Here is a 25,123-nt window from a genome sequence, read left to right as displayed (position 1 = left end):
TTACCCCCGGACAAAGGTACCTGTGAGGACTTACTGCAGCACCATCATTAATCCTGCAGGCCTGGTGACGTCCCCCTCCATGGGGTTAGGGCCTGCACCCGCCCCTGGCCTCAGCTAGCTGCCCTGTGGACCCTGTGACTCCATGTCACACAGTGAGGCAGTCGCGCTACCAAGAATGCCAAAGTGGCAGTGCACGCCAGCCAGCCCTCTGGAGCCCTGTGACTTGCACGGAGCAGAACACGAAGGCGAATGGGCCCAGCCTGGGGCAGGGTGGCCGGCCTGCTTGCGTGAGCCCCTGGAACTGCTTTGAGGAAAATCCACTGAAAGGTGATCGAGGAGAAAAGCCAGGCGGCAGCCAGTGAGGCCCACGGTGGCATGGAAGAGGCAGGGTCCAGCAGCCAGGCCTATGGACAGGTCCCTGCGGGCAGGCGAACCATGAGCTTAAAGGCAGCAGAGGCCACAGCAGCCGTCTGCTGACGCCACAGAAGGGCTGCGGTGAGGGGCAGACAGCACCCCTTGATTGGTCACCCAGCACAGGTAGCCCACTGGTGGACAGACACGGGGCCGCGCCCAGTGTAGGGCCGGCACTATCCTGTTGCACGCCATCCCTCCAGCAGCATGCCAGCACCAGCCCCAGCTTGGCAATCCTACCCTCTGCACGGCCTCACCCAGCTCTCCAGGTCCCTCTCTAAGGCCGTCGACCCCCATGGCTCTTGTGTTGTCCCCACAGGAAAAAGCCACCATTGGTCACAGGCTGGCTTTCTCGGGGCGCTCCTGCTCACATCACCCTTCAACTCCAGCCGATGAGCTGCTTGTGGGCATGGGGGTGGGGACGGCTAACAGGACTGCCAGGTCCTGTGCCGCCTCTGCCTGCCTGCCTTTTCCTGGCATTTATGAGCACCAGCCTCGAGTACCTTGCTCCCCATCTCCCTCCAGCTGGAGACGCCCACCATACCCCCAAGAATTGGAGAGAGGAGGGGGCAGTCTTAACCCCGAAGTGATGCAAGGAGGCTTCTCACAAGATCGGCCCTTGCTCTATGTGTGTCCAAGGTCACCAAGGCCAGGCTGGGACAAGCCTGCAGACCTACTGTGGGTGAACAGCCTGGGGCACGTGCCAGGAGCCACGGTCTCACGGACTCAGGGAAGAAATGGCCTCCCTCTCCCTCCCACGGGAAGTCCGCAGAAATGGCCTTTGACCCTTTCCCCTGACCTTTAGGAGGAAGGTCTCCTTCCCCAGACTGTCCCTGCTGTGTTCTCCTTGAGCGATCCGGTTGGTACTCAAACGAGCAAAGCCTGAGAATGGGAGAGGAGGAGGAAGACCCCCACCTGTCCGCTTCTGGAGCCTCATGGGGGCCTCCACCCCGGGTGTAAGGCACTGACCGGTGCCAACCACAGCCGCCTCCCTGCGAGAACCAGGACCAGTGGGTCAAAGGGCAGCAGGCAGCTCCCAGAGAGCGGACGGCACGGGGCTCCAGACCCCCGGGGCCTGAGATGGGGGCCCACCCTCTCCTCGGACGAAGAGCACTTCCAGGGTCTTCAACACAAGGACACACACACACACACACACACACACACCCCAAACGGTGGGAAGGGAGGGGCCGCAGCACCTGGCACATCAGTCACTAAGTCGCTTATTTAGCATTTATTTTTAAAATATATTTAAACAGCAGCAATCACTTCCAAAATGCAAAAAAAAAAATTACAATTTTAGAATAAAATTATGATGTTTATAATGCGAATCAGAAAGAACTGAAGGTACAACTGAGAATCAAATCCCACAGCACTGAGGGTGGCTGGAGAGCCCAGGCTCACTGGTTTGGGGTTCGGGCTGACAAGAGGTCCCAACCTGTGAGGTTCCACCCTTGTCACCCCCCAACTCCCCACTGATGAAGCCAGTGTCCTCTGGGTTAGAGGAGAAGCGGCAAAGAGCTGGCCTTTTATGGAGGATTCCCAAACCGTGCCCCCACCAGCCAGGGACCTGCTAATCGACCTCCTCCATGTTGCTGTAGGTGGGGGCTGGGCGGTCCACAGGGGGGGCGAAGCGTTCAGGGGCTGTCCGCGTGGGGGCCACCTCGGGGGCCTGGCCAGGGCCTAGTCCCTGCAACAGAATATGAGGACAGGGTTGGGGGCTGCCCAGTGCTGCCTGGCGTCCCTGGGTGCTGGCTCGGAGCTCCGGCACCCACGGGAGGGCCCAGGGCAGGCGCAGACGGCAGCGCATTGACACAGAGACAAGATGAGCCTGGACAGTCTCGCTTTATTAACGCTTTCAGTACAGGAAGCTCGGGGTGGGGCCAAGCCAGGCCAAGGTCAGAGCAGCAGGATGGACGACAGCTGAATGGACACCCACCCGCGTTTGTCTGCCCCTGCAGGAACCACAGACCCCTCTCCCTCCCGACACACACTCCGAGGCCCGAGCCCAGACGGGCGCCCAGAGGCGGGCGTGCCCGGTGAGCAGGCAGGTGGGCGGCTCACAGCAGCTGCCGGGGGCCAGCTCATCTCCAGCGACTCTGGGACACCAGAGGATAGAACACGTTGAGCACGAGGGCCACCAAGGCTGCCACGGTGCCCAGAACAAAGTACCGGAGGCAGCCCTCATCTGGGGTGGGGGGGCCGCATGGCGGGGGGCCCACCCAGTCCTGGGGCCCCCAGGGACCCCGGGGCGCAGGCCCCTCGGGCACCGGCTCCTCCGCGGCCTCCAGCTCCTGCCAAATCCGGGAAGCCTACAGTGTGCGGAAAGGGAGGTGGGGGTGACCCGGTGTCCCCGAGGCCCCTGGCCACGACACTCCCACCCAAGGTGACTGGTGCTGAACCCCGACGTCCCCGGCGAGGCCGCAGGAAGGTGAGCGGGCAGGAGCCAGGGGGCCACTCGCAGGTTGTCTAGACTGAGGGTGCGAGGGCGACTCCTGACAGCATTCTGGCCTCGAGAAGATTTCCAATCAAAGTGACACTTGCGTGGCGGCCTGAGGCTGGGCTGGCCGCCCACAGAGGGCACTGGCTCTTGGAGGACAGAGCTGCAGCCCAGGGACCTCCTGGCTCCTCCCACATCCAGAGCCTGACCGCTGTCTTCGAGGGCTTCTCCGAGTGAGTGTAGAGGGCTCAGGGCAGGAGAGGGCAGCAAGGAGGCGGCTAGCACAGGAGAGAGGTGGCTGTGCCACAAGCCAGGCCCTGGGCACCCAGGGACGTAAGAGACAGAAGACCCTGAAGGCTCAGCAGAGACAGACGCTCACTTCAGAGAGGGCAACAGCCCCCCCGGCCATGGCAGCCAGGGCAGGCCGTGTCCTGAGGGCACGGCAGTCTGTGAGGGCGAGGGGCTGCATGGAGGGGTGTGCAGGGAAGGCGGGGAGGCCAGCAGTACAGTCAGTTCACGGCACCACGCCCGGGAGCTGGAGCAGACACTGGCCTGTGCCCGTGGTGCCCACTGCCAATGGCCACTTGGTCTGTGCACCTGTGTCCCCACACCATGGAGACCCTCTGGCTGAGGCTTCATGTGAGGGAACCCGTCTCCCTCTCACCAGTCCCAAGGCTGCAGGGCCCTATGGCTGGAGAGAGGAAGCCGTGCCCCGGCCCTCCCACCGTGCATCGGGCCCCACTAGCTTGCGAGCCTCCCCAGGCCTCACCTGGCTGGCAGCAGCCTCAGCTGCAGGGCCGAGGTCTGGGTGGCGCTCGGCGTGGCCTGCCCGGGGGGGTCTCTCCACAGGAGAGTTCCGCCGGCGGTAGAAGAGGACGTAGGCGTAACGCGTCACGACCTGGCTCTCGTCCACCGTTGTCACTGTGCTGTCATCAAACAAGCGCCAGCCTGCGGCAAGGTGGGGAGGGTGTGAGCAGTCCTGCCCCCCCGCACCCCCACCGGTCCTGCTGGCCGCGTGCCCTCACCCACGTCGCTGCGCTGGCTGCTGCGGTCGTTGGGCAGGCGTGCACAGGCGGTGTAGTGGCCGCCGATCATGCCGCCGTAGTGGTTGATGACAGCATACAGGTCATAGCTGGGCAGCTGCTCCTCCTTCTGGCCGATGCAGAACTTGCTCAGATCCAGGTTCCTGTGGTCCAACCAGAGAGGTGAGCGAGGCCTCCGGTGCCTGGATGCCCACCTTGGCCCAGGCCCTGCCGACCGTCACCAGGGCCCTTGGCTCACCGGACGGGGAACTCCACCAGGTCATTGATCTTGTCGCGCCAGATGAAGCTGCGGAAGGAGAAGCGCTTGAGCTGCACGATGAGCACGTTGGGCAGGCGCCACAGCAGCAGCTGCTTGGAGGCCTCGCGGTGCTGCTTGCACTGCGGGCAGTACCTGGCGGCACGGGGAACGGGGAGAGGTCAGACTGCAGGTCCCACCTCCCCTCCGCCCTGCCCAGCCCCGCCTGTGCCCGCCGCACCAAGCCTCCTCCGGGGCCAGCACTTCCGGCCGCGTGAAGAGGGTGAGGCACTGGTCCAGGGTGAAGTGGCCGGCGCGCGCCGCCTCGCCGGCGGAGCCGGGGTCCTCCGCGCATTCCAGCTCCTTGGAGGCCACCAACACGAACTCCTGCTGGCGATCGTTGTTGCGCCAGACGAGAGCCAGGCTGCAGTCCTCTTCCAGCTCCAGCGGGGTGTCTCCTGGGGCGGGGGGCAGGGTCAGCGGTGGAGCGCAGCCAGCAGCCCCGCCCCGCTCCCCCGTCTCAGGCACCTTTATCCTCTAGCCGCTGCTCTCGGCTGGATGCGTCGATTTTATAGATCAGGAACTGGGACGTGTGGGAACTCATGGCTTCGCTTGGGTGTTGGTACCCGGGCACAGCAGCTGTGAGAACACGACCATCAGAGCCCAAGCAAGCGTCCCCCACTCCCCTCCCCGCCCCGGCTGCAGAGCCTCGCACCAGACTCGTACCTTCGGGCCGGGGCACCTTCTCACCAGCAGGCAAGGAGCCCCCTTCAACGGGCCCGCTGGCCAGCATCTCAGAAGAAATGCCACTGGTGCTGGGCACAGGTCCCCGATCCGGGGCTGCCCATGCCCGGGGCACCGCGTCCCCCTCAGCCACGGGAGTCACCACCTGGAGCTCCGGCGGCGGCATGGAGTCCCTCTCGCTGTCCCCAGCCTCCGGGAGGCTAGTGGGGTGCAGCGTGGGGTAGCCAGGGGGCTCCAAGGCCATGCGGCCAGGCTGGAAGGGAGGCTGGAAGGGCGGCTGGAAGACGCTCACAGAATACCTGCAACAGGCAGCAAGGCGAGTAGGAACCCTGATCAGCCCATCCGCACCCCCGCACCCCCAATTCAGCCACTGGGCACTCACCGGGCATAGCCCTCCAGCAACTGGGCAAGACGGGCGTAAGTGAGGCGGGAGGCAGGTACGCTGACCAGGAAGGGGTAGCCGATGTTCTCAGGGCGGCAGAGGCCCTTGTGGTCAGGCCAGTGGGTTTTCTGGCAGAGCCTGGAGGGTGGGGGGCAGGGGAGGGGGAGAGGGTCTGAGCCCCAGAGGCCTCCACTGACCCTGCCCTGGGGGCTAGCCTCTGGCCCTGGGAAATGCCAGCCCGCCTCCCAGGGCCGGGCGGGGGGGGGGGGTGGCAGGAGGCAGGTGGGAGGAGGGCTGGGCAGGCCGAGGGTCCTCACTGGTTGCAGTAGCCCACGCGGTAGCACCGGGTACAGCGTTTCAGCTTCTCGTCCTCGGGCTGCTGCTTCCGCTGGCAGGCTGCGCACTTGGAGATGGGGATGCTGGGCACCTGGGGGCGCTGGGGTGGGTCATCCGGCTCAGCCAGGCCAGGCCAGGCGGGAATGCCCCCCCCCACGGCCCTGTGCCAGCAGCCCGGCCTCCGCTCACCTGCTGCACCTCCAGCACCACCACCTGCTCCTTAGCAAGCTCTGGGGACAACAGCTCGAAGCAGAGGAGCAGGTCCGAGGGGGACACGGTGTCCAGTGAGTGGGAGGGCAGGAACATGCGGTGGAAGCGGCTCTTCATCACCTGGCACAGGAACAGTCCTGGGTGAGGACGCCTCCCCTAGCCCCACCCCAGACACAGGGAGGAGGCCGGGCTCTGGTTCTGGGTGTACGGGGGAGGAGGCATGTGGCCCGAAAGTAGCATAGGCTTCTGCTGGCCCCAGCCTTAGTGCCATGGAGCAAGGGGCCTGGTGCCCTGGCCGGGGCGGCTCAGTGGATAGAGCGTTGGCCCTCGAACAGAAGGATCTCGGGTTCCTCCCCGTCCAGGGCACATGCTCGGTTGCAGGCACGAAATCAAAAGGGAGCCTGTGCTTCAGAGGGCCGGCGAGATCCGGCCCAGGGCAGGCGCCAGCACCCTGCGCTCCGCACCACGGCTCTACCCGGCTCTTCACTAGCGGGGCCCTGCGGGGCTGCAACGTGGTTATCACGGGGGGGGGGGGGGGGGGGGCCTGCATTTGAAGAGAGGACAAGAGCGCCGCCAGGCTGGAGGCCAAGGCGCTGGGGGAGCACCAGCACGGATCTGGGGTAACGTTGGCCGCCCAGCTCCTCGTCTGCCAAGGGAAAAGCTGCTGGGCCACCACCCACAGGGGGTGAACCCCGCCGATGGCTGGGCCTGGGCGCCCCGTGGCGCAGCCTGAACGCCTCTGTTCAAGCAGCCTCAACCAGCGCCACCACCCGTTCCCAGGCAGCCGCGTGACACACATTTCACGTCCACGTCCGGAGGCCACTGACTGTGAGCACACACGTGTGCACCGCTCAGAGCCTGGGAAGGACGGACACACCTCGGTCAGACGCAGGTTCTCGGGCGGCACGTGGACCCTCTGCGAGAGGGCGTCCAGCACTTCGCTCGCACTCGAGTTCTCTTTGCTGACGCTCACCAGGAACTGCGGGGCAGAGCAGAGTCTGTGGGTCGCTGGCCCGGGCCTGGGGCGGCCCGAAAGAGGAGCCTACGCCTCACCTTGATGGGCTTGCTGTGCGGCTCCCGGGCAAAAAAGAAGACGGGGAGGACCTTCTGCTTCTGGGGCAAGGGCACCGGCAGGTAGAGGAAGGGGTCAAAGGTGATGGAGACCTGGGGAGGCACAGGTGGCACTGGGTGGCCCACCGGGAGCGGAGGCAGCCCTCAGGGGCTCTCGGGGCCGCACAGCCAGCAAACCCTGAGCACTGGACAGACCAGGAGGGCCACCGGGAGACAACAGTCCCTCCTGGCACTCGAGCCCCTGCCCGGCCCGGTCACGCCATCAAGGGGCCCCTCCCTGGCTCCCTTGCAGGCCTCCCACACCCTGCCCTCCTCACGGCTGTCTCTGAGCCCAAACATCACCTTACGGCGGCCAGGAAGCCCACCCTGCCAGCCTCTGCAGCCCACCCCGGAGCCCACGGCCTCCCGTCAGCTTCCTGCCCCAACCTCGCCTGCAGCACCTACGCCGCACGGCCTCTGACCTCAGCGTGACCGGACTAGCGCGGCCGGGCGAGGGGTCCGGGAGAGCACCGCACCTTGGCGCACACGGGGCACACCAGCTTCGACTTGTACTGGCCCTGGAACAGGTCCACGATGAAGGAGTCGTTCCTCATCTTGTGCCGCTGCCACGCCTCCTCAGCCACCACCTGAGAGCAGAGTGGTGAGGCCGTGGGGCCGGGCCGGGCGGGGATGTGCCGGGGCCACACCCCCGCGGCTCCCAACCCCCTCGGCTCCCAGCCCTGACCTCATCGGGCCGCCCATCCGAGTCCACGGTCTCCGTGTAGGGCTTGTTCTGAATGCGGTTCAGGTCCTCGTGCAGCCCATCCAGCAGGAAAGCCATGAACTCCTGGGCGTCGTGCTGGGCGTAGCCTGTGAACTGGCTGGCCTTGCTGGCGACAATGGCCTGGAAGCAGGGTGAGGGCTGAGCACAGAGCCCCGGGCCCGGCCATGCGCCCAGCTGGCTGGCCTTCCCACCCTCCCTCGGCCACAGATCACCTTCAACTTGGAAGGCTGGAAGGCGTGGTGGGTGCCCTTCCACAGCGCCCGGAGCAGCACGGCGAAGCCGATGGCGAGGCGCCCACCGGTCCCCAGCGGGTTGTTGTAGTTGATTTCGGCCTCGAAGGAGCGGTCTAGGGACAGCGGCGAGTGTGAGCCGGGGGAGGGGGAGCCGGGGGAGGAGGGGCCGGGGAGGGGGGCCCGGGGGAGGGGGGCCCGGGGGAGGGGGAGCCGGGGGAGGGGGAGCCGGGGAGGGGGGCCCGGGGGAGGGGGAGCCGGGGAGGGGGGCCCGGGGGAGGGGGAGCCGGGGGAGGGGGGCAGGGGGAGGGGGAGCCAGGTCTGCGCGGGCCGGGCCTGCCCTCACCGTGGAAGAAGTCCCGCAGCTCGCGGGTGTTGGACAGAGACTGGATGACGCTGTTCATGAAGCAGGTGTTGCCCAGGTTGACCAGCCCGGTGAAGCCCGGCAGGCACACCTTCTTCTCCTCCTCCTCCTCCTCCTCCACGCTGTCCCCACTCACGGGGCTGTGCGGCATGGGAGGCACCATGCACGTGGGCTTGGGCTGAGGGGGCACAGTGGGGCGTGAGCGCAGCCCTAGAGGCTCCCGGCCTCCTCCTCGCCCTCCCACCCGGGATCTCACTGAGGCCAAGTGTGGCTCCGGCTTGGGGGCTCCATGCTCCATGGGGGTGCGGGCCGCCACGCCATCCAGCCCGGTGTCCTCAGCGCGAGCCTTGGGCTTCTCCTTCTCCACAGCCCGGGCTTCCTCCTGGCCTGTCAGGGGGTGCGGAGCACCCCCCGGGGGGGTCGAGTCCAGAGGGGTTGGGCCTGTCGGCACGGCGACCTTTGCACCACCCACTGCACCTTAAAAAGGGGGAACGAGAGGGCTGGTGGTTAGCAGCACGGGGCGGGCGGTCCCGTGGGCGCGGGCAGTGAAGGGAGCCCGTGGGCAGACCTCGTGCAGCTGGGGCCTCCAGGCCCCCCCAGCGCTGACTCTGCCGCTTGCGGAGGCAGATGTCGATGCGCGCGGCCGTGAAGCAGAAGGTGCACTGCTCGGGCTCGATCAGGTTCCTGCGGGAGAGGGTGAGCTCAGGCCGGGAGCCGGAGCCCAGGGAGGGACAGCACAGGGCAGGGCCGGGCACCACCCACCTGAGCTTCACCTGCCAGCGGAAGACGGTGTGGGGCCCGCAGCCCGGGTGCAGCCTCAGGAAGTTCGCGTCCCTGCGGAGCCCCGCGCGGGGGAAAGCGTGAGACACGGTCCCGCCCGAAGCCCCCGGCTGCCCGCGGCCGCCCGCCCGCCCACCTGGTCTGGAAGACGAGCGTGAAGTCCTGCTCGCGGAAGAGCACTCGCGAGGCCTCCCTGCGGATCTCCTTCACGTACACGTGCACCACCACCGCGTCAGGCCCCTTCTCGTACGAGTCGTTCTTGACAAACGCCAGGCTCACCATGGGTTCCGGCTCTACAGCGAGACCACGGCTCAGCGCCGCGACCGGCCCACCCGCCACTGTTCGATCCCTACCTGCCTGCCAACCTGGCAGCCCCCCAGGGCTCTGCCTGCGCCCCCAGCCCCACCTTTACCATCCACCAAGGATGCAGCGTCTGCTGCCACTGCCATCTCCTCTCTGGAACGGTCACCTTTCTCGGGGGCTCTGCTCCGGGTCAGGGCTGGAGAGACTGGGTCACTCCGGGGGGACGCTGCCTTCTCTCCTGCCAGAAGCGCTGGCTTCTCCTCCGAGCCCAGGAGGCAGGGCTGGGGCTCCAGCGGTGGGACCCGGAGCGGCTCCTCAGCCCCCGCCTGTGCATGGCGTTTGTGGGCAAGATCAGCCCTGGGCCAGGCAGGCGCCCCTCCTCCCACTGCAGTCCACACCCTTCCCCCAGCTCCCAACTCCCACAGGGCACTCCACGCTCACCTGCGTGGCTGCCTCAGCCAGGAAGGGGGGGGCCTCGCCCTGGGGCCCAGGGCCTTCTCTGCATCCTTCCCCCTCTGGCCCTCTTCGGAGATGCACAGCCCTCTTGGCACTGGGCCCTGCCTGGGCCCCGGGGCCAGCCCCCGCCCCCACCTCACCACGGCCCTGGGCCCGCTTCTGGTTCCGGGCCTCCTGCTTTGCCCGGCGGGGCTCAGGGGCTGGCTCCAGGGCAATGGGAGAGGACTCCTGCCCGTTCTCCTGGCACCGCAGCCCTGGCCCCGACTCCTGCATCCCTAGAGGTTTCTTCTGTCAAAGATACAGCAGTCAGGCCCCGTCCACACCCTGGGTGCCCCCGGCCCACCCGGCCCTGCCCTGGACTTACCAGGAGAGAAGGCCAGGTGAGCAGAGGCACCTTCTTGGGCAGCGCCAGCTGGAGGAGGCCACCTTTTCGAGCCTGCACTTTGGCGCGAGAATTTTCGATCTCGGCATAGAAAACACCGCCCCACTGCTGACCACCTGCAGAGAGCGCGGCGGTGAGGGGTGGGGGGTGGGCGCAGGGGTCACACAGAGGGCCGGGCTCAGACCCGGACGCACCTGGAAACCGCACCAAGCAGTCTGTGTCTGTGAAAGCGGCGTCCACCTCCTCCAGACGCAGGGGGCCCGCTCCTGCGCGCAGCTTGACCGTCACCTCGTCCGCGTCCTGCTGCCAGTCGAGCAGCACCTCTGCGGGGAGAGGGCAGTCAGCCTGCGGCTGGCGGCAGGCTCAGGGGTTGAGTGCCAACCCCTGGACCAGGAGGTTGTGGTTTCGTTCTGGTCACAGCACACGCCTGCACTGCGGGCTGGATCCCCAGCACGGGGCTGCAGGAGGCAGCCATCAATGATTCTCTCATCACTGATGTTTCCTCTCTCTCTCTCTCCCTCTCCTTTCCTCCCTCTTAAATGAGTAAAAACATATTTAAAACAGAGACAAGACAAAAGACTGTGAGGGTCGACAGATGAGGGCTGCACCCTCCGCCCCCCCTTGCCCCTAGCGCTCTAGCACCCAAGGCAGCCCGTGACTCACCCTCTTTGGTCTGCTCCTCCTGGGGAGTGGACATGGACCCTGAAGACAAAAGAAAGAGGAAAAGGAGGAGAAAAACATAAACAATAAAAAAATTTAAAAAAAGAAAAAATGAGGAGGAAGAGGCAGCCCCACGGCCCCGCCACCCCACCAAGCACCACTGTTAGGGTCTCGGCCCAGGACCCAGACCCCAGCTGGTCCCGAGTCGTCCTCTCAGCATCAGAGCAGGACTGAAGGGGCAGGACGCATGCTCACCAGGCAGGGAGGCGCCTGGGCACGGGCAGGGCATTACCTCCTCTCCGAGGGTCTCCATCCTTGCTCTCCTGGTTTGCTCGGTCCTTCTGCTTCTTCTTGCTGGCGGCCTCCTCCAGCCCGGGGGGCCCTCTCCTGGGGCCCATGGCACTGGCCCCACCAGACATCTTGAGGCGCTTGCTCGACAGCCAGAGCGCCCCGGGGTCAGCGACGGCGACGGGGTCAGGGCTACGGCGCTTTCTTCCTGGCCCAGCTATCTTGGCAACTATTTGCGGCCAAATTCTCCAGCAAGGAAGTGACCACCCTACGGAAGGGACCAGGTCTCGGCACCAAGGCCCAGCAGGCTGCTCCTGGTGGCAGCCAGGGCTTGGCCACCTGGCTCTCCCTAACCCCAGAGCTATCCCACCACCTGGCAGCCCGGACCCTCCCGGCGGCTCTGAAGGGGGAAGAAGGCAGGCGAGCAGGGCGCCCGCTTCTGGCCGAGCCCCAGGGGGCCTGCTACCCAGACCCTCCGGCAGCACGAGGAGCTGCCAGGCCGAGGCAGCTGTGGCCTGGGACCCGGCGCCTCCACCGACCTGGAGGGGAGCCAAGGTCCAGCCCACAGGCCTCACTTTCCCTTCCTTCTCACGGCTGCTTAGTCACCCCCGGGAAGGAGGAGGAGGAGGAGGAGGGAGGCAGGACCGAAAGACAACCCGGCAGCGGGAGCACCGGCTCCGCGGCTGAAAATGGACCCAGCCCGGGTGCCGCCGCTGCCCAGCCAGGGCCTGCGCTCCGATGCCCCACCGCGCCAGCTCCCTCCTCTGCACCCCTCCCGGCCCTGCTAGGGCCTCTCTCTCCATCCGAGGGGCCCGCACGGGGTGCGCGGTATCCAGACGTCAGCAGCAAAGGCCCGGGCGCGCAGGGCGAGATGGACACGGATCGCCTCCCCCCCCGCCCCGGTCTCCGGTCCATCCCCCGTCAGCCGAGCCAGAGATCGTCTGTCCAGTTCCCCGCGGACGCACCCGGGAGCTCTGGGCTGTGCCTCCCCCCAAAACAAAGTTCTCCAGGCGGAGGAAGGGGTGCGGGGACGGCGTCCAGGCCCCTGGCTGCCCCCACCGGGGCTGAGCAGCAGCCGTCCCCGCGCACGTGGGGGCGACCTCACCCGATGGGTCCGAGGTGAGGCTGGGCGGCCGGTCGGACCTGCAGTGACCACCGGGTGCGGGCACCCCCGCCTCTGCGCCCCGGCCGCAGCCGAAGGTCGCGGCCCTCCCCGCCGGCCGCACCGGCGCCCGCCGCCGCCTCCAGGAAGTCGCCCGCTCGCCCAGCCCTTTCGGGGGCAGGAGGCCGCCGCGGGCGCAGCGTAACTGCCCCGGCGTCGGGGGCCCGGCGCGCCCGGGCGCGAGGGCGGGGCTGGCGCGACCCGTGACCTTGACCAGGCCGCCCCGGGCCCGTCGCGCCCTCTCCGCTACGGCCGGACCGGCGGGGAGCGGCCCGAACCACTCACCGGGCGAGGCCGCTGCCGCCAGCCCTCCTCGGGCCCTGGCAACCCGCTCTCGGTTCCGGTTCCGGCGTCAGGTCGGTTCCGGTTCCGGCGCGCTCCTCCCCCGCCCCGGCTCCCCCGCCACCGCCTCGGCTGCTTGTTTTGTTTCTACTTCGAGCGGCGGCCACCTGGGGCCGAGCGCGGAGCCCGTGACGCACTTCCGGCGGCGCGGGCACGCGGGCAGCTCCCGGCGGCCCGGAGAGGGCGGGGCTCCGGTGCCCTGGCCCCGCCCCGCCCCGCCCCGCCCCGCCCCGCCGGGGGCAGCCCCGAGGTCCCGCCCAGAGGCCCCGCCCTCCCCAAATCAGTCCAGACCAGGCCGAGGGGGTTCACAGGGTTTATTGGGGGGCTGGCCGACCGGCGGTCACTGGCAGGTGTTGTAGATCTGGACCTGCAGGTTGATGTCGCGGAGCACGCTGCGCATCCTGGCCTCCAGCCCGTCCAGCTGCGCCGCCTTGCCCTCCAGCGCGCGCTCGTTCTCCTCGTAGGTGCCCTCCAGCTCTGAGAGAGGCGGGCCTCAGCCGCAGGTCCGCGCCCACGCGCCCCCACCCCGGCTCGGTGCCCGCCCGGTCGGTCCTCACCCTGCAGCCGCTGCAGCTTGTCCTGAGCCGCTTGCAACAAGCCGCGAGCCTCATCCCGCAGCTGCTCTGCGCGCATCTGCGCAGCCAGCACGCCCTGGGCCTTGCGCTCCGCCAGGGCCTTCACTGTCTGGTATTGGTCGCCCAGTGGGCCCTGCAGCAGCTGGGGGTGTGGAGGGCAGGGGCAGGGTGGTGGCCCCGTGGAGACCCAGCCTCTGCCCTCCCCCCGGCGGGCTCTGCCTCAGCCTACCTGCTCAGCCTCCCTGGCACGACCCTGGGCATTGCTTGCTGTTTCTTCGGCCCTGGAGGCCGCCAGGCTGTTCCCTGCTCGTTTCAATTTCAGAGCCTCCAGGAGGCCGTTCAGTTGCTGAGCCCGTTGCCCTGCAGAGCTCAGCGCCTGCTCTGCTCCCGCCATCCTCTCCTGCACCTGCCGTGGGGGGGCTCGGGTTAACCAGATCTCAGAGGCGTGTCTGTCACCTGGCCCCACGCCCTGCGGATGCCCCAGGGGCCACACCTGGTGCAGGGTCTGTTCCGTGTCTTGCGTATCAACCACTGCCCCCTGGATCGCCCCCTGAGCGGCCCCCTGTGCCCGCTGGGCCTCCTCCAGTGCCGCCTGCACTGTCTCTGCCTTCTGCTTCTCACCTTCAGCCCGGCTCCTGCGGAACAGAGGGCATCAGGGCCTGCAGGATCAGGACCAGGTGCCAAGGATGGGGGTCAAGGTTGGGGTCAGACCGTGCCCGCTGCGCCTCCTGCAGCAGCCGTTCTGCCCGATGCACATCTCCCACAGTGCGCTCCAGGATCGTGTCCACGTCGGCCAGGCTCCGGACCCGCTCAGCGATCTCGGCAGCCAGGTGCTGGATCTGCTCAGGTGACGCTGGGATGGAGAGCTCCAGCACCCGGGTGGCCACCATCTCGATGCTGTCAGGGTCGGCCCCCTCCTCTGTGAGACACAGGCAGGGACTCAGGGACACCTTCCCAGCATGGGTACGGGACCAGTGTTGGGGATGGACTCGGGACTGCGCGAGGGCTGCGGGTTTGCTAATGGGCAGAAGGATGGGACCACAAGGACATGGCCAACCAGCAGGCCATGGGGCTATACGTGGGCCCCAACTCGGGGCCACGGACTTGAGGGCCACAAAGGGCAAGGGCTCAGGGGCCAGACACAGGATCATGAACACAGGCCCCGACCCAAGTACGAACCCAGGGACGCACGTATAAACACAGACACGGGGAAACGACCACGTGGCCGGGCCGCGTGGGAGGCTCACGGCTCAGGAAGTCCTTCACGCTCTGGATGAGCTCGCGCAGCTCCTGGTTGGCCTGCTCCACCTGGCCCCTGGAGGCGTTGGCCTTGTCCAGGGCCGCCCGGGCCTGCTGCTGGGCCTCGCCTGCCTGCCGACGGGTCTCTGCCACCTGGCTGAGGATGCCGCCACCTTCCGCCAGGGCCCGCTGCAGCTCTGTCTGTGTGTGCCGGGCCCGGCCCAGCGCCAGATCCGCCATGGCCACCGCCCCGTTGCAGCTGAGGCCCCCACAGCGGGGCTGCCCGTCCTCGTCCCGACACCCGGCACCCCCGCAGGGGCTCGTAGCACAGGGAGCATCGCCAGGAGCCCCGCACACCTGCCGGGCACAGGACAATCAGGGCCCGTGGAAGGAGCAGCCGCCCGTGTCCCACCTCACACTCGCGCCTCACCAGTTCATTTATGCCCGTCAGGCTCAGGCCGCGGGCGCGGGCAGAGAGCTCCCCCAGTGCCTGCTGGTTGGCCATGTGCTTGCGGTTGAAGTCCTCCCTCTGGGCACCCATCAGCACCTCCGTCCGGTGCCGGGTGCCGGCGGAGTGGCTCACGGGGCTCGGCACGGCCAGGGCCGATGCGTTGGCACGGCGCCCTGCCTCTGCGGACAGGCTGTGGGCACGGCGGATGCTGTCATAGGCACCTACGTGGGCAGAGGCGGGAGTCAGCTGAAGGTCAGCCCTGGCCCCCGCACGGCTGGCCCACACTCACCCAGGAAGTTGGAGTGCTTCAGCAGGTCCAGGTGCTGGTCGAGCTGCCGCAGCGTGAGGTTAAGTGCCAGACTGTCTCGCTCCAGACTGCTTAGCGCGTGGTTGGCATTGAAGTTCTCATCCTGCACATCTGTCAGCTGTGTCTCCAGCTGGGTCAGTTGCTCGGTGGCCTCCCCGATCTGACGCCTGTGCCAGAGGGGAAGGAGGGGTTTGCGGAGGCTTCAGGCCCGGTCCCCTGGGCCGCTGCCCCTCCCACCACCTATCTGGGCCCATCCGCACCGCAGCTCCTCCGTGGCCTCCAGGAGCCGTGCAGTGGAGGCGGCCGAGGTGTTGCGGGCAAGCACGATGCCCTGCACGGTGGCCAGCTTCTCCTGTATGTGCCGGAAGCTGCCCTCAAAGGCGCCCAGCACACCCGTCTGCTGCAGCTCCTTCGCCCTCTGCTCCAGGCGCCGGGTACGGGCAACCAGGTCCTGCACCACGCGGTCCCAGTCCCCAAAGCATGCGTGGCAGGGGTGGCAGGCAGGAAAGACCCCCGAGAAGCCCCGGGCACACTGGTCACAGCGCACGCCAGACACCCCCGGCCGGCAGCTGCAGTGGCCCGTGGCACGATGACACTGAGGCGTGTCGATCCCACGAGGGTCACAATCGCAGGCTGCAGGAGAGGGCGGACCACAGGGTTATCAGGCGCCGGCGGGCATCTGGGCAGGCCCCCATCCACCCGGACCCAGTGGCCCCCTCACCGCGGCACTGCAACCCAGGGTCTCCCCAGTGAAGCTCCTGGCACTCAGAACAGGTCCGCCCGCCGAAGCCGGCTCGGCAGTGGCACTGCCCTGTGAACTAGAGTGGGGCAGGGCCGCGGTCAGAGCCTCAACCAGAGGCTGAGCCCTGGAGACCTGAGGCGGACGGCTGGTCCCACCACCCAGGAGCCACAGGAGGTCCCGTACCTCATTGCAGGTGGGGCCTGTGGCTCGACTGGGGTGGCAGGCACAGGGCTGGCAGCCACGGCCACTGGTCAGATTCCAGAAGTTGGGGGCACAGCGGTCACAGCTCGCGCCCTGGACATTGGGGAGGCATGGGCACTGCCCACTGCTTGGGTCACAGTGGCACCGGTCCGTTGACGGGCACTGCTGGGGATCTGTGCCCAGCGGGTTGCAGATGCAGCCTGTGCCAGCCAAGATGGACAGTAGTCAGGGGAGCCTGGGCAACGACCCCCCCCCCCCGGCCACCTCTGCCCATCCCACACTCACGGCGACAGCTCTGCTGGGCAGCCTGCCCATGGAAGCCAGGCTGGCAGTGGGCACAGCGTGGGCCCTCCGTGTGGTGTAGGCAGCGCAGGCACTGCCCCGTGTGGGGGTCACAGGCGTCAGGGTCCGTGGGGTCAATGTTCCCGCTGCACTCACATGGCTGGCACCTGCCACCAGGCCTGGATGGGTCCCCAAAGTGCCCAGGGGCACAAGCCTCGCACCGCAGCCCTGCCCACAGTGAGGGGATGCGTGAGTGTCCTGCCCAGCTGCCTCACTGGCCCGCGCCTGCACCGCACCCACTCACCCGCGTAGCCCGCCCTGCAGTGGCACACGATCTGCTGGGAGTGCCCGTCCCGGTGGCACGAAGTCGCGAAGTGCCGCTGGCTCCCAGGGGCTTCGGGGCAGGGGCAGGGCCGGCACTGGCCCCCGTGTGGCAGCCGAGGGTCCCCGTGGAAGCCCGCGATGCACCTGCGTGGGGGGCAGGGGGGCTGTCGTTCCTGCGCAGCCCGCCGCCCGCCCCGGGGCTGCTCCGGCTCACCTTTCGCAGTGGTCACCCCCCGTGTGGTCCCGGCAGCCCAGGCACGCGCCCGTGCGGGTGTCGCACTCGTCTGCGTGCCCGTTGCACACGCACGGCCGGCAGCTAGGGAACCCCCACTGGCCGTGCTGGCAGCGGTCGCAGCGAAGCCCGAAGGCCCCGGCTCGGCAGGGGCACTGCCCGCTGGCGCCTTCACACAGGCCGCTGAGCGACCCCTCCGGGCTGCACTGGCAGGCTGGGGGCAAGGCAGGGCTGAGCCCGAGGGGCAGGGGCGTCTGGGCGGGGGCGGGTGGGGCGGTCAGGGGATGCAGAGGACTGCGGGCAGGCGGCCCAGGGCTGAGCGCTTGGGCTCCGCTGCAGAGGGGAGGAAGGGAGAGGGAGAGCCAGGACGGGCTGAACTGTGGGTCCTGGGAAGGGGCAGGGAGGTACCTTGACAGCCGGCGGGGCCAAAGCCGTAGTAGCCAGGGGCGCAGCGGGCGCAGCGGCGGCCCACCACGCCCGGCTTGCACCGGCACTGGCCCCCGTGGGGGTTGCACTCAGAACTCAGCGAGCCCTGGGGGTCGCACTGGCAGGCTGTGGGGAGGGGGTGCAGGGCCGAGTCAGACAGGCCCCCCACCTGCACCCCCCCACCACCACCGACACTCACGCAGGGCGCCGTTGTAGAGCAGGGCAGACAGGCTGAGCAGGAGCGGGGCGCAGGCCTCCGAGGGGGGGGACTTGCTGGGCACCAGGCCCTCCTCATGGCAGCGGTAGCGCTCGAAGGTGGCCCGGCGCTCCAGCGCCGCCGCGTCTCCCCCACTGAACATCTCCAGCACCAGGACCCGGGGCAGCAGCACCAGCTGCGGAGGTGGGCAGGGCAGGGTGAGGCTGGGACCCAGGGCCATAAGGGTACCGCCTGCCAATCACTGAGGTGGCACCGCACTGGCCGCCTCTTCTGCCCGACTGCTCCCATCCAGCCACCACGCCGGGTCCCTCCCACGGGGCCTGGCCATCTTGGTCGGTGGGGAGGGGACTGCTCACCGAGTCAATGAGCAGGCTGGGGGGCTCGGGCTGGGCGCGCCCCCCTGTTCTCAGCAGCTTCAGCTGCAGCTTGTACGAGACGCCAGGCTCCAGGCAGACAGGCCTGGGCAGCACCACGGACCTGGGGGCACGGAGGTCAGGCATGGGAGTCACCCAGGGTCCTATACCCACCACCCTGGGCCCTCCCCCCCACACACAGAGCAGCCGACCACTGCCCAGGCCAGCAGACAGCTGGGCAGCCCGACCAGGATCCCGCATATCTTTCTCGCTGGGGTCACACGCCTGCGCCGAGCGGTCTCGCGAGAAGCACCCCTACGGCCCCACAGCCCCCAGTGGCCTCTTCACACTTGCTCTGACCTTGACCTCCACCACCAACCTCTGCTCTTCTTCACCAAGACGGCATCACTTCCCCTCGCCCCTCTCTCCTGGGTCACCCCCTCCAGCAGCAAACCACGCCAGGGCCCTTCTGCCCCTGCAGCCCTCCTGCACCCCTGGTGTCCCCCCAGCTGGTGCATGTCTTTGCTCTCCTGCCCAACAAATTCCTGAAATTTTGCTACAGTCCTGCCTCCACGCTCTAGCCTCCCATTCCAGTGGGGTTTCTGTCCCAACAGGCCTTCTCCCAGGCACGAGGCAGGTCACCAATGACCTCCGGGAGCCAAGCCCACAGCCCCTGCTGCATCTTATCTGCTCACATTCAGCAGCGATGAGGTCAGCGCCCCTTCCTCCCAGACAGGCTCTCCTCGCCCTGCCCAGGACCTGCCTCACTCCTGACCCCCCTCCTCCCCAGCTCCTCCGCTGCTGCCTGACACGAGGGTCCCCCAAAGCCTGGCTCCGGGCTTCCTGCCTTCCTCTGGTGGGTTCATCTAAACCAGGGGTGGGCAAACGTTTTGACTCGAGGGCCACAATGGGTTCTTAAACTGGACCGGAGGGCCGGAACAAAAGCATGGATGGAGTGTTTGTGTGAACTAATAGAAATTCAAAGTAAACATCATTACATAAAAGGGTACGGTCTTTTTTTTTTTTAGTTTTATTCATTTCAAACGGGCCGGATCCGGCCCGCGGGCCGTAGTTTGCCCACGGCTGATCTAAACCCATCTCTTCTTTTTTCTTAAATAAAATTTTTTTTATTGATTTCAGAGAGGAAGGAGAGGGAGAGAGAGAGAGAGAAAAAAACGTCAGTGATGAGAGAGAATCGTCGACTGGCTGCCTCCTGCACACCCCACACTGGGGATCGAGCTTACAACCCGGGCATGTGCCCTGACTGGGAGTCGAACCATGACCTCCTGCCTCATAGGTCATGCTTAACCACTGAGCCACGCTGGTGGGTTTAGTGACATGTCCAAATGCATACCTCCAACTTCAGCTCTCCCAGTAACTCCAGAAACCGAAACCCAACCACCCCTGGCCTAGTGCCGGTGTCTGAGATCTCAGAACTGCTCCTCCCATGTCTGCGCCTCAGTAAACAACCCATCCCCATCCCGAGGCCCAAACCCAAAGCCCAGAGCCACCTTCCACCTTCCACCTTCCACCCCTCCCCCACATGGTAAGCCTTCGGCTCTGCCGCTCGAACCCTCTGCAGCCTTGCTCTTCTGGCCACCTCGACTGCTACGCCTCTGTCCAACCCCTGCCACTCAGCCAACCCAACAGCCCCCAGCGCCTCCCAGCTTCCACCGCGCCCCTACGTCTCTTCTCCACTCAGCAGCCGGGGGGTCTTTGTGCAGCACAAGTCACGGCTGGCAAAATGTCTATAAGGGCTCAGGCAGGTTCATTATGCCATTCTCTCTGCTTCGGTGTCTATTTGAATATTTACATGACAAAATGTCTAAAAAGAAGTGATGAAAAAGTAGACATGAAACAAACACCAACCAAAATGTAACAAGACAGCCCTGGCGTCGGCCTGCGGACCGAAGGGTCCCGGGTTCGATTCCGGTCCAGGGCACACGCCTGGGTTGTGGGCTCGATCCCCAGTGCGGGGCGTGCAGGAGGCAGCCGACCCATGATTCTCTCTCATCATTGATGTTTCTCTCTCTCCCTCTCCCTTCCTCTCTGAAACCAATAAAATATATAAAACAAACAAACAAACGAAAAACCAACAAAATGTAAGGAGCCGGTAACCAGCTCAGGCGCAGCCGCGGGTGCTGTGTCCCTTCCCGGGGGCGTCCCCGCTGGGTGAACGGCTTCCCTGCATCCCTGTCTCGGCCGCAGGGACTGAGCGCCCCGCGCACAGGGAGAGCTGACTTTGTTCTGCCCACTTCCTTCCTCTGACCGGGGCCGTGCCCCACAGCGCCTGGCACAGCGCTCAGGAGGGGCACGCGAAGGGTAGTGGGGGCTGCTCAGGTGCCCCGCGGGGGGCGGGGGGCCGGCCTCCAGCCCTCGCAGGGGCTGCCCTCGGGCCCTCACCTGGCGTCCGGTTGCAGTGTCCCTGAGATGCGGTCATCCTTGGGCAACACATGCCCACAGGGGCTGTGAGCAGACACGGGCCCCGGGCGCTGCACGGCCATCTCGAGCTCCGCCCACTGCTCGGGGACCTGGGGGACAGGACAGTGAAGGAGGTGCCCCTCCCGCGAGGCGCAGCTCCGGGCAGTGCCACGGGTCTGACCTGGGGCTCCAGGCGCAGCAGCAGGTCGTAGTCCATGGCTCTGGGCACGGAGGTCACGAGGAAGTCCAGCGCCTGGCCTGCCTGCAGCCTGGCGACGCCCAGGCCTGTCCAGGACGGGGCTCCCCCGGGGACGGCCAGGCGCTCCACCACAGCCACCTGCTGGAGACGCGGCTGTGGGGCTCCCTCTTCCGCCACAGCCTGTCGCCCAGCCCCCACGTGCGCAAGCGCTGCCCACACACGGCGCCAGCGTCCCCCTGCCTCTCCGTGTCCTCCCTCCACCACTGCCCCCCACCTGGCCTCCTGCCTCCTCGGCCTCCAGCGTCATGTGGTCCAGGAAGGGCCGGAAGTAGCCAGATTGCACCTGGTCACAGCGGCGCCCCACCATGTGGGGGCGGCAGCGGCACTGGCCCGTGGCCTCGTTGCACCTACGAGCACAGCCATGAGTGACGGGTGACCCTGCCCGCCCCCCCCCCCCCGCGTTCCCCCCCTCCCAGCCCCTTAGCCGGCACTCACTGAGGATCCACGGCACCGCCCACGTCGCAGTCACAGGGACGGCAGCCAAGCATGTCGTGGCTCAGGCCCCAGTGGCCAGGCTGGGGGAGAGGAGGTTGCTGGGGCCACAAACAGACCCCCTCGCCACCCACCAGGATTCCAGTGATGGCTCAGCCCCTGCCCTTGCCTCCCCGACCTGCCTCTCAGCCAGGACGGGACCGTCAGCTCTCAGCACCCCTGTGGGGCCTGGACGCCACCCCTGCACCCTTGCTCTGCGGCCGAGTGAGTGCTGAGCCCCGCCCCCGCCCCTCAGGCGCACCAGGCAGCGGGTGCAGCCGTGTCCGGTCACCAGGCGCTTGCAGAAACAGGTTCCACTCTTGGGGTCACACGGGGTGGCCCCAGGCACCGTGCCCCGGGCATCACACTGACACCCTGCAGGGGAAGGAGACCCGTCAGCGCTCTGGGGAGCTGGGGAGCACTGTGTGTTCAGGGGGGTCAAGAGTCAGAGGTCAAGGGTTAAGGTCAGCATGAGCTGGGCGGGGAGCACGTACGCTGGCAGCCCATGGGGTCGCTGGCACTGAGCCCGAAGTAGCCGTCACGGCACTGCTGGCAGCGGGGGCCCACCACGTGGTCTTTGCAGCGACACTGGCCCGAGACCAGCCCGAGAGCAGGGTCGTCGTGGGGATCGCAGCGACCGCCGTCTCGGGAGCCCATGGGGTCACAATCACAGGCTGAGGGCACAGGAGGGCCAGGTCACCCCCGCCAAACCAGCCCAGCACCCGTCATCTTCCACCTCCCGGCCCCCACCCGACTCCCAGTCTGGCTTCACCCTAGGCGCCCCCATCCCTGCCACCTGACAGCGGCCCAGCTCCCCGGCTCCCACCCGGCTCCGGTCCCAGCCTCCCCGCTCAGGCCCAGCCTCACGGCGGCAGGCGGCCGGGTCCCGCAGGTCCTTGGCGGGGTCCCGGTGGAAGAAGGGCTGGCAGAGCTCACAGTGGCGCCCAGCGGTGTTGTGCTGACACCCGTCGCACACGCCTCCACTCACGTTGCCAGATGCCAGGTACACGGCCATGTCAAAGTGGCAGCTGCGGGTGTGCCCGTGGCACTCGCACTCTTGGGGGAGGGAGGAGAGGGCAGGCCTCTTGAGGGACCATGTCCCACGTGTGAGGGGCAGAAGAGGCCTTAGTGCCACCTCAGGTCCCGCCCAAGGCCAGGGGCGGAGGAGCACCACACTGGGCCCCTGCCCAGAGCAGACGGTCAGGGGGGCGAGGGAGTCCTCGGGGCATCGAGGCCCGGGTGCCCTCGGACACAGCCTGGGCGTTCCGGGCTTGCCCGTCAGCTCTGGGGTGTACCAGGCACAGCGGCCAGGCTTTCACTCACTCTTGCAGGCATGACTGCGGCCCTCCTCGGCTGGACGCCAGGGCAGGTCGTGGTAGAAGTCCTGGCACTGCTCACAGTTGAGGCCACGCGTATTGTGTTTGCAGGTGCAGGCGCCATGGACCTAGGAGGGAGGCCGGGCACGCGGTCAGCACTGTCCAGCCGTGCCCGCAGCTGCCCTGCCCCCCGCCCCGCCCCCAGCCAGCGGAGCCCCTCACCATGCCCTCCGTGTGGGCCTGTGCCCCTGGGGCGGGCGCACACTGCGAGGCGTGTCCGTAGCAGAAGCAGTTGCCGCGCACAACCAGCTCGTAGAGGGCGTAGTAGTACTTCTCCCGGATCTCGCGCCGCGGATCCAGCAGGTTGTCGCCCAGCGTGTGCAGCCGTGTCAGGTTCACCCGCAGGTTGGTGATCTTCAGCAGGTCTGAGTGGGGAAGGGCGGGACCAGCTGGCCAGGCAGGCTTCCCCAGGGGCGGCAGCCAAGGTCACCTTGGGAGACCTCCTGTCTGCTGTGCTAGGAGCTAAATCTGACCTGGCACCTGCCCAGGAAGCGCCCAAAATAGCTACCGAGGCCCCAAATAGCCCCCAGCCAGATACTCACTCTGGATCCGCGGGCTGTAGGGGTCTGGGATGGGGATGGCAGGGTCCAGCACTCGGTAGATGACCTGGAGGGGCGCGGAGTCAGCGGAGGCCGGACCTGCCCCGGACCCGTCCCCCTCCCGGCGCCCCTCCCGGTGCCAGCCGGACCCCGCACCTCGCCTTCAGTGGATGGCTCGATCTCCGCGTAGCGTGACTCACAGACGACGTCATCCCAGTGCCTTGGGGGGGCCAGCGGGACGCCCGGGAAGTCGGCTGCACAGTCATAGGAGAAATACCGGTACACGTGCCAGGTGCGTCCGAAGTCTGCTGAGCGCTCCACCAGCATGGCGGCCGGGCGGAACGTCTGGGGGCGGGGATGGCTGATCAGAGGGCCCCAGGACCCGGGTCCAGCCCAGGCCCATCAAGAGCTCTGCCCGACTGGGCCCTGCCCTCAAGCAGCCCACAGAAGACCAGGGAGGGTAACCACCTCGAGGGGGTCGGCTCAGGGGCCGTGGGGCCCAGGGAGGCAGCGCCAGGCCCAGCCTGGGGTCAGGGCAGCATGGCGGCGGAAGGCAATGGAAGGTGTGAGACGAAGGCGCCTCCCATGCGGCCAGAGCCCAGCATCTGAGCTCACGGGGGTGGGGCTGGGGCTGGGGCTGGGGCTGAGGGGCAAAGGCGAGCCCAGCAGGGGGGGAGCCCGCTCCCTGGCATGCCGGCACCTTGAACGTCATGATGAGGTGTGTGAAATGGAACTCAGCCTCCAAGTCCAGCTGGATGGTGACCGCAGGGACACCTGGGCAGGAGGCAGAGGTCAGGGGCCAAGGCTGCTGGTGGGCAGCCCTGCCCGCCCGTGCCCGCCCGTGGCCTCACCATTCTCTGACTGCCACCAGGCGGCCCGGCGCTGCGGGGCAAAGCTGGTCACCACGTTCTGGATGCGGTGGCTGTCCGGGTTGTCTCTGGCGGAGTAGGGCCGCCGGGAGTCGCACAGGAAGCACTTCTTCTCGTCCTGGGTCGGGTCGGGTCGGGGTCAGGGTCAGGGTCTCACCGATGCCGGCCCCACAGGGACTCGGGCCCCAGCCCAACCCCCGCGGCACCTGCAGGTGACTGACGATGCAGTAGGGCTGGGGGCCGTGCAAGCCGCAGGTGGAGGAGGCCGTCAGCCGGTCCGCGCGGCCCACCAGCAGGTCCCCCGTGGCAGGGTAGCAGCTGCCCCGAGAGCAGCCCGGCACGTCTGGGACTGGGGCCTGGGCCAGGGAGGTGGCCAGCACTGGGAACAGGGGGCAGCCTGTTGCACGGTGCTCCCCCGGCGGTGGCCCCAGGGCTGGCTCCCCCAGCCCCGCCATCCCATCCCCAAATCCCCAGCCTTCGCCGGCCTCTCACCGCCCAGCAGCAGGCCCACGCCGAGCTCCCAGGGCCCCGGCTGTCCCCGCGGGTCCCCGCCTCGGTTCCCTGCGGCCCACTCCATCCTGGGGAGCAGGGGCGTCGGTGTGAGAGGTCTGGGGCCGAGCCGCCCGCCCCCTCCCCCGAGGTCCCTGCTGACCCTGCCCGAGAGGGTCCGCGGCTGAGTGTCCACTCGGTCAGGTCCGGCGGTCCCTCCACTGGGCTGGGAGTCTGGCGACTTTGAGCAAAGTTGGGAACCACGGCAGGAAGGAAAGCATGGAGCGGATCTCGGGCAGGATCGCAACCCCGTGCAGAGGTTCCCGCCCCCGCCCGCCCCCACTCTGAAAAGGACCCTCATTCTAGAAACCAGGCCCAGGTCAGCTCAGCTGCAATTTTTATTGAGTCCTGATGCCCAGACCTCGGCAGAGCAAGGGGGAAGAGGGGGGCTGGGGGCTTTAGGCGACCATGGTCAGGGGGCGCACCGAGGGCCACGGCGCGAGCCAAGGCTCGGAGTCTGGTCTGTGAGACTTCAAACGGCCCCTGGAACCTGGCCTTTGTCCGCAGGGTCATGGCCACCTAGGTGGAGGTCAACAGCAACTAGGCCTTGGGACCCAGGGCTCCAGCATCCACCGAGAGCGGGAGGGCGTCCAGCCCCCGGTTCAGGAAGGTGGGCAGCTTAGGATGCTGGCTGGAGGGGGCGGGTGGGGGAGAGGCCGCTGGGTCCAGGGCCTCCGGCTCCCTGGCCACT

General features: G+C 67.5%; 2 protein-coding genes across 24 annotated transcripts; both read right to left on the bottom strand.

Annotated features, from left to right (window-relative positions):
- Positions 1-1,627: 1,627 nt before the first annotated feature.
- On the bottom strand, positions 1,628-12,708 carry USP19 (ubiquitin specific peptidase 19). 22 transcript variants are annotated; one of them, XM_059664783.1, is made up of 27 exons: positions 12,543-12,706; positions 11,100-11,363; positions 10,811-10,849; positions 10,342-10,470; positions 10,130-10,263; positions 9,751-10,053; positions 9,419-9,635; positions 9,143-9,299; positions 8,989-9,060; positions 8,795-8,910; positions 8,483-8,697; positions 8,209-8,404; positions 7,845-7,978; positions 7,594-7,752; positions 7,385-7,495; positions 6,852-6,962; positions 6,676-6,777; positions 5,778-5,918; positions 5,570-5,679; positions 5,253-5,390; positions 4,853-5,169; positions 4,655-4,765; positions 4,368-4,584; positions 4,130-4,282; positions 3,874-4,034; positions 3,618-3,796; positions 1,628-2,098 (listed from the first exon to the last, which is right to left on the bottom strand). In XM_059664783.1, the coding sequence occupies exons 2-27, from the start codon at positions 11,224-11,226 to the stop codon at positions 1,982-1,984; spliced, it is 3,966 nt and encodes a 1,321-aa protein (XP_059520766.1). In that variant the 5' UTR covers positions 11,227-11,363; positions 12,543-12,706; the 3' UTR covers positions 1,628-1,981. The 22 variants fall into 22 exon arrangements, with proteins under 22 accessions (XP_059520766.1, XP_059520765.1, XP_059520761.1 ...); XM_059664782.1 differs by having other exon boundaries at positions 5,570-5,688; positions 9,751-10,050; XM_059664778.1 differs by having other exon boundaries at positions 5,570-5,688; positions 9,413-9,635; positions 12,543-12,705.
- Positions 12,709-12,898: 190 nt separating this feature from the next.
- Positions 12,899-24,656, bottom strand: LAMB2 (laminin subunit beta 2). 2 transcript variants are annotated; one of them, XM_059664757.1, is made up of 33 exons: positions 24,536-24,656; positions 24,376-24,461; positions 24,090-24,262; positions 23,866-24,001; positions 23,715-23,788; positions 23,171-23,359; positions 23,018-23,081; positions 22,638-22,840; positions 22,423-22,543; positions 21,967-22,155; positions 21,594-21,773; positions 21,362-21,474; positions 21,064-21,143; positions 20,843-20,975; positions 20,551-20,709; positions 20,352-20,479; positions 17,952-18,072; positions 17,578-17,770; positions 17,361-17,504; positions 16,935-17,166; positions 16,701-16,864; positions 16,400-16,624; positions 16,097-16,314; positions 15,893-15,989; positions 15,432-15,804; positions 15,154-15,338; positions 14,844-15,085; positions 14,422-14,770; positions 13,886-14,093; positions 13,668-13,809; positions 13,404-13,580; positions 13,157-13,316; positions 12,899-13,076 (listed from the first exon to the last, which is right to left on the bottom strand). In XM_059664757.1, exons 2-33 carry the CDS (start codon positions 24,458-24,460, stop codon positions 12,940-12,942), a joined length of 5,394 nt encoding a protein of 1,797 aa, XP_059520740.1. In that variant the 5' UTR covers position 24,461; positions 24,536-24,656; the 3' UTR covers positions 12,899-12,939. The 2 variants fall into 2 exon arrangements, with proteins under 2 accessions (XP_059520740.1, XP_059520742.1); XM_059664759.1 differs by having other exon boundaries at positions 20,551-20,706.
- Between the last annotated feature and the right edge of the window lie 467 nt (positions 24,657-25,123).

This window comes from Myotis daubentonii, chromosome 14 (assembly GCF_963259705.1).
Source record: "Myotis daubentonii chromosome 14, mMyoDau2.1, whole genome shotgun sequence".
Classification (NCBI taxonomy): domain Eukaryota; kingdom Metazoa; phylum Chordata; class Mammalia; order Chiroptera; family Vespertilionidae; genus Myotis; species Myotis daubentonii.
This window is presented reverse-complemented; position numbering and strand designations above follow the sequence as displayed.

What these genes read in the sequence shown, in the direction of transcription:
- USP19 (XM_059664760.1), bottom strand. Translation starts at nt 11,226, where the DNA reads ATGTCTGGTGGGGCCAGTGCCATGGGCCCCAGGAGAGGGCCCCCCGGG. An exon ending in TGGAGACCCTCGGAGAGGAG is followed by an intron (nt 10,850 to 11,099) that starts GTAATGCCCTGC and finishes TTTTGTCTTCAG; the next exon opens with GGTCCATGTCCACTCCCCAG. An exon ending in GCAGCGGCTAGAGGATAAAG is followed by an intron (nt 4,585 to 4,654) that starts GTGCCTGAGACG and finishes CCCCCGCCCCAG; the next exon opens with GAGACACCCCGCTGGAGCTG.
- LAMB2 (XM_059664757.1), bottom strand. Translation starts at nt 24,460, where the DNA reads ATGGAGTGGGCCGCAGGGAACCGAGGCGGGGACCCGCGGGGACAGCCG. An exon ending in GCTCTACAACGGCGCCCTGC is followed by an intron (nt 17,505 to 17,577) that starts GTGAGTGTCGGT and finishes CCCTCCCCACAG; the next exon opens with CCTGCCAGTGCGACCCCCAG. An exon ending in TGACGGGCATAAATGAACTG is followed by an intron (nt 14,771 to 14,843) that starts GTGAGGCGCGAG and finishes TGTGCCCGGCAG; the next exon opens with GTGTGCGGGGCTCCTGGCGA.